This window comes from Myotis brandtii, unplaced genomic scaffold (assembly GCF_000412655.1).
Source record: "Myotis brandtii unplaced genomic scaffold, ASM41265v1 scaffold144, whole genome shotgun sequence".
Taxonomy (NCBI): Eukaryota; Metazoa; Chordata; class Mammalia; order Chiroptera; family Vespertilionidae; genus Myotis; species Myotis brandtii.
Window position 1 is genome coordinate 1,543,845 of NW_005355159.1, and position 5,711 is coordinate 1,549,555.

Here is a 5,711-nt window from a genome sequence, read left to right on the forward strand (position 1 = left end):
TTACCCCTTTTCTCCCAGCCCCCCCCCCCCTTCCCTTCCCATCTGATTTCTTTTTAATCCAGTTCCCACTGATACCAGTCATCTGTAGATGGAAATCTAGGAGAGATTAAAACCCAAGATACATTAAGGATGAATATATTTAAACATAAGTTACTAGTAGCTCACTAGGGACACTGAAGCAACAGAAGGGCACAGGTTGGAATTTAGCCATTTTAAAAAGCATTTGGAAGAACCCATTCCTGTGATATGGAGATGAACAAAGCTAGCTTTCTGATTTACCATCGAAACTTATAAGCTTAAAGACAAAGAACATTTTCTGGAGCCATGTGTCTGTCTATATACTACTCCGAAAAGACAGAACCAGATGGATGAAATATGCAATGACAACTAGAGCATAATTATCTGTCTTTCTCCCTCCATCAGACCATCTTTGAGCCCAAACAATAGTTGCTTGACTAGAACTGTGATGAAAACAGACTTGTGCTCCCTTAAGAGCTAGGTAACAACTACCTGAGAACAGAAAACTGCTCCTCAGATATCCTCTGGGACTCCATTCCAAAAACCACTCAAGATTGAGTTCTAGATAGTTAAAGTTTTAGCTAATTGAAGATAGTTAGATGGATTACTATATTTACTACCCTAATCTTTCCTCTGTAATTCTTTCTATGTACTAATCTATGTATATAAAAGTTTGTATTCTGGTTTTGCCCCTCCCATTTAAGCATTTTTCAAAGAACCAGCTCTTGGTTTCATTGATCTTTTGTATTATTATTATTTTTTGGTCTCTATGTAATTTATTTCTGTTCTGATCTTTATTATTTCTTTCCTTGTACTTACTCTGGGCTTTTCTTATTGTTCTCTTTCTAATTTTGTAAGTTGTAGGGTTATGTAGTTTATTAATAATTTTTCTTGTTTTTTTGAGGTAGGCATGTTGTGCTATAAACTTCCCTCTCAGAATTGCTTTTGCTGTGTTGCATAGATTTTGGGTTGTTGTGTGTTCATTCTCATCTGTTTCCAGGAAGTTTTAATATTTCTTTCTTAATCTCATTGGTAGCTCATTCATCCTATATAATAAAGAGATACTATGCAAATTGACCATCACACCCTCACACAAGATTGCCGCCCCCATGTGGTTACAAGATGGCCAGTAGGGGAGGGCAGTTGGGGAAAACCAGGCCGGCAGGGGAGGGCAGTTGGGGGCAATCGGGATGGCAGGGGAGCTGTTAGGCATCGATCAGGCTGGCAGGGGAGTGGTTAGGGGTGATCAGGCTGGCAGGCAGAAGTGGTTAGGGGTGATCAGGCAGGCAGGCAGGCGATTGGGCCTAAACCGGAAGTCAGATATCCCCCGAGGGGTCCCAGATTGGAGAGGGTGCAGGCTGGGTTGAGGGACCTCCCCCCTCCCATGCACGAATTTCGTGCACCATGCCTCTAGTTCAGTGATGGCGAACCTATGACACGCGTGTCTGAGGTGACACGCGAACTCATTTTTTGGTTGATTTTTCGTTAAATGGCCTTTAAATATATAAAATAAATATCAAAAATATGTCTTTGTTTTACAATGGTTGCAAATATCAAAAAATTTCTATATGTGACATGGCACCAGAGTTAAGTTAGGGTTTTTCAAAATGCTGACACGCCAAGCTCAAAAGGTTCACCATCACTGCTCTAGTTGTTTAATAACATGCTATTTAGCCTCCAAATGTTTGAATATTTTTGAGTGTTTTTATTGCAATTGATTCCTAATTTCATGCCATTGTAATCCGAGAAGAAGCTTGATATGGCTTCAATCTTCTTAAATTTGTAGAGACTTGTTTTGTGTCCTAACAAGTGGTTTATCTTTGAGAATGACCCATGTGCACTTGAAAGAATGTATATTCTGCAGCTTTAGGGTGAAATGTTCTGCAAATGTCAGTTAAATCCATCTGATCCAGTGTGTCACTTGTTGATTTTTAAAATACATATATTTTTATTGACTTCAGAGAGGGACAGAGAGAAATAGAAATATCAATGATGAAGAGAATCATTGATTGGCTGCCTCCTACACACTCCCTATTGGGGATAGAGCCTGCAACCCAGCATGTGCCTTGACCAGGAATTGAACCATGACCTCCTGGTTCATAGGTTGATGCTCAATCACTGAACCATGCTGCATGGGCCCTTGTTGATTTTTTGTCTGGAAGATCTATCCAGTGGGGTGTTAAAGTCCCCTATTATGACTGTATTTCTTTTGATCTCTCCCTTAAAGTCCTCCAGAAGTTTTTTTAAAAATATATTTAGGTGCTCCTATATTGGGTGCATATTTGTTTACCAAGGTTATATCCTCTTGTTGACTTGGTCTCTTTTGAGAGGAAGATGTTTCTATCTGAAATCAATAAAAATATATTAAAAAAGAAACAAACAAGCTTGTAGAGAATTATTGTAAGAGTTTATTTGAGCTTTTTTTTTTCCATTTCCATTTGCATGGAAAAATTTTTTCCCATCCCTTCACTTTCATCCTGTGTGAGTCTTTGTTCTGAGATGGGTCTCTTGTAGATAGCATATATTTGGGTCATGTTTTCATATTCATTCAGCTACCATATATCTTTTGATTGGAGCATTAATCCATTTACATTTAAGGTTACTACTGATAGTACTTATTTATTTACAACATAATTAAAATGCCAAAAATTAAAGACAAAGAGCGTATCTTAAAGGCAGCAAGAGAAAAGCAAACTGTTACCTATAAAGGAGCTCCCATAAGGCTGTGAGCTGATTTTTCATCAGAAACTCTACAGGCCAGAAGGGAATGGGATGAAGTATTCAAGGTAATGAAAAGCAAGGATCTGAAACCAAGATTACTATATCCAGCAAGGCTATCATTCAAAATAGATGGTGAAATAAAGAGCTTCCCAGACACAAACAAAAAATAGCTAAAGGAGTTTGTCACCACCAAACCAGAATTGCAAGAAATGTTAAAGGGACTGCTGTAATATAAGAAACAGAGAGAGCCCTAGCCGGTTGGCTCAGTGAATAGAATGTCAGCCTACGGACTGAAGGGTCCCAGGCTCGATTCCCGTCAAGGCACATACCTGGTTTGCAGGCTTGATCCCCAGTGGGGGCATGCAGGAGGCAGCCAATCAATGATTCTTTCTCATCATTGATGTTTCTATCTCTCTCCCTCTCCCATCCTCTCTGAAATAAAAAAAAAGAAAAGAAATAGAGAAACATAGGCATAAAGAATTAAAATGGCATCTGAGCATTCTTTCATGTCATTAAGAATTGTACAAAAATTCCCACTCTTTTTTTTTTAAATATATTTTATTGATTTTTTACAGAGAAGAAGGGAGAGGGATAGAGAGTTAGAAACATCGATGAGAGAGAAGCATCGATCAGTTGCCTCCTGCACGCCCCCCACTGGGGATGTGCCCGCAACCAGGGTACATGCCCTTGACCGGAATCGAACCCGGGACCCTTGAGTCCGCAGGCTGACGCTCTATCCACTGAGCCAAACCGGTTCGGCAATTCCCACTCTTAGTGACTTAACTCTCTATTGTATGAGTTTACCACAAGCTAGTCATTATTTCCCTAAGGATGGACATTGAGATAGTTTCCAGGTTTTTTATCACTACAAATAGTGATATTCATACACACACACACACACACACTAGATATATATATATTTCCTTGGGATAGACTCTTTTAAAAAAATGTTTTTATTAATTTTTAGAGAAAGAGGAAAGGAGAGGGAGAGAGAGAGAGAAACATCAATGATGAGAGAGAATCATCAATCGGCTGCTTCCTGCACATCCCCTACTGGGCATTGAACATGTGACCTGACTGGGAATCGAACCGTGACCTCTTGGTTCCTGGGTTGATGCTCAACCACTGAGCCATGCCAGCTGGGCGGGATAGACTCTTAAGTAGAATTATTAGACATAAAAATTTCAAAGGCTCTGCTAAGCTGCCTTTCAGAAAGCATAGCACAAGCTTATATACTCCTCTCTTCCCCCAACAATGTACAAAAGTAGTGCATCTATAGCAACAGTAAGCATTTTCTCTTTTAAAAAATCTTTGCCAGGTTTCTCATGTTTACTAGAACATCTAAACACCTCTGTGACTTATCTTGATGTCCTTTGCCCATTTTTCTATGCAAAGTTAACTTTTCTTAGGTGTACACTTTTCTTACAAAAGTACATTAACCCTCTCTCGGGCATATTGTACAGTATCCCTCCCAAACTTTATCTCTGTTCACATTTGTTTTATATTTTACTTTGTTGATGTAAGAAACATCCAAACCTGTCTGGCTTTTCATTACCCAATAAGTTAAGTTTTGTTTTTTTTAAGTTGATTACCTGGCCTAAAGCAATACTTTTTTTTGTTTTGTTTTACTAATGACTTCCTTCCCACCCTCCTGCCATTAATACCCTTCCATTTTGCATAACTCCTGAGAGTACCTCTATTTACTAGATGGGATGCTTCTGGATTCATGAATCATTCAATAAAGTCAATTAGATCTTTATGTTTACTGGGTTGAATTCTGCTTTTTAACAATCCTAAAGAAATAAGTTTAGTTTGTCCAATGCCAATCCAAATCAATGAACTGAAATTAAATTTGGTAAAATTATGAACAAAAAAGGGGTGCTTTTTTTGATGACATATGTGGGGGAGCAAGTCTCAAATGCCCCTGAGAATAATAGTTTGCAGTTTCTTTTCATAAATTTGGAGTTAAAGAGAGAAGGTAAGAAAGATTATATGCAGGTCAGAGAAAGCAAGGTGGGAACTGGATTACACATTGGTTCAAATTAGTTCAGGACCTTACTTTTCATTATCCCAGGAACCAAGAGGTCATGGTTCAATTCTCAGTCAGGGCACAAAAAAAAAAAAAATATATATATATATATATTCCTATGTTCATTGCTAAGTGAAACAAGTCAGTGGTTAATAAAATTATACAAATTACAGGGTTCACAATTCTACAATACATCACCTGCCACCACTCCAAGTCAAGTCTCCCTACATCACCATTTATCCCCACTATATGCTCCTCTACCTCCCTCCACACCTCACCCCTGCAATCACCATACTGTTGTCCATGTCCATGAGTTTTTTCTTTCTTTTTTATTCTTTTATGCTTAGTCTCTCCACCTCCCACCCCTCCACCCAGGCTCTCCCCCCAAGCCTCCGCTCCCAGCTGTCAGCCTGCTATCTACACAGGTCATCAACTTTATATATATACTAGAGGCAGAGGCCCGGTGCACAAAAATTTGTGCACTCAGGGAGGGGGGGGTCCCTCAGCCCAGCCTGTGCCCTCTCGCAGTCTGGAACCCCTCGGGGGATGACCACTTGCTGGCTTAGGCCTACTCCCCGGGGGATTGGGCCTAAGATGGCAATCAGACATCCCTCTGGCAGCCCGGCAGCCCTCGGGGGATGTCCACTTGCCCACAGGGAGCAGGCCTAAACTACAGTCGGACATCCTTAGCGTTGCTGAGGAGGCAGGAGAGGCTCCCACCACCACCGCTGTAATGGTAGCCATCAGCCTGGCTTGTGGCTGAGCAGAGCTCCCCATGTGAAAGCGCCCTGACCACCAGAGGGCAGCTCCTGCATTGAGCGTCTGCCCCATGGTGGTCAGTGTGTGTCATAGTGACCAGTCATTCCCAGTCTTTCTGCTGTTAGGGTCAGTTTGCATATTACCCTTTTACTATATAGGATAGAGGCCTGGTGCATGGGTGGGG

At 40.6% G+C, this 5,711-nt stretch overlaps 1 protein-coding gene across 2 annotated transcripts in view; it reads right to left on the minus strand.

The window, feature by feature from the left end:
- SNX1 (sorting nexin 1) overlaps positions 1 to 5,711 on the minus strand; it is a 43,742-nt gene that overhangs the window by 24,564 nt on the left and 13,467 nt on the right. For both annotated transcript variants that reach the window (XM_014535473.1, XM_014535474.1), the window contains exon 2: positions 2,309 to 2,362. In XM_014535473.1, the coding sequence (XP_014390959.1) occupies positions 2,309 to 2,362 (54 nt within the window). The remainder of the gene's footprint in view (positions 1 to 2,308; positions 2,363 to 5,711) is intronic.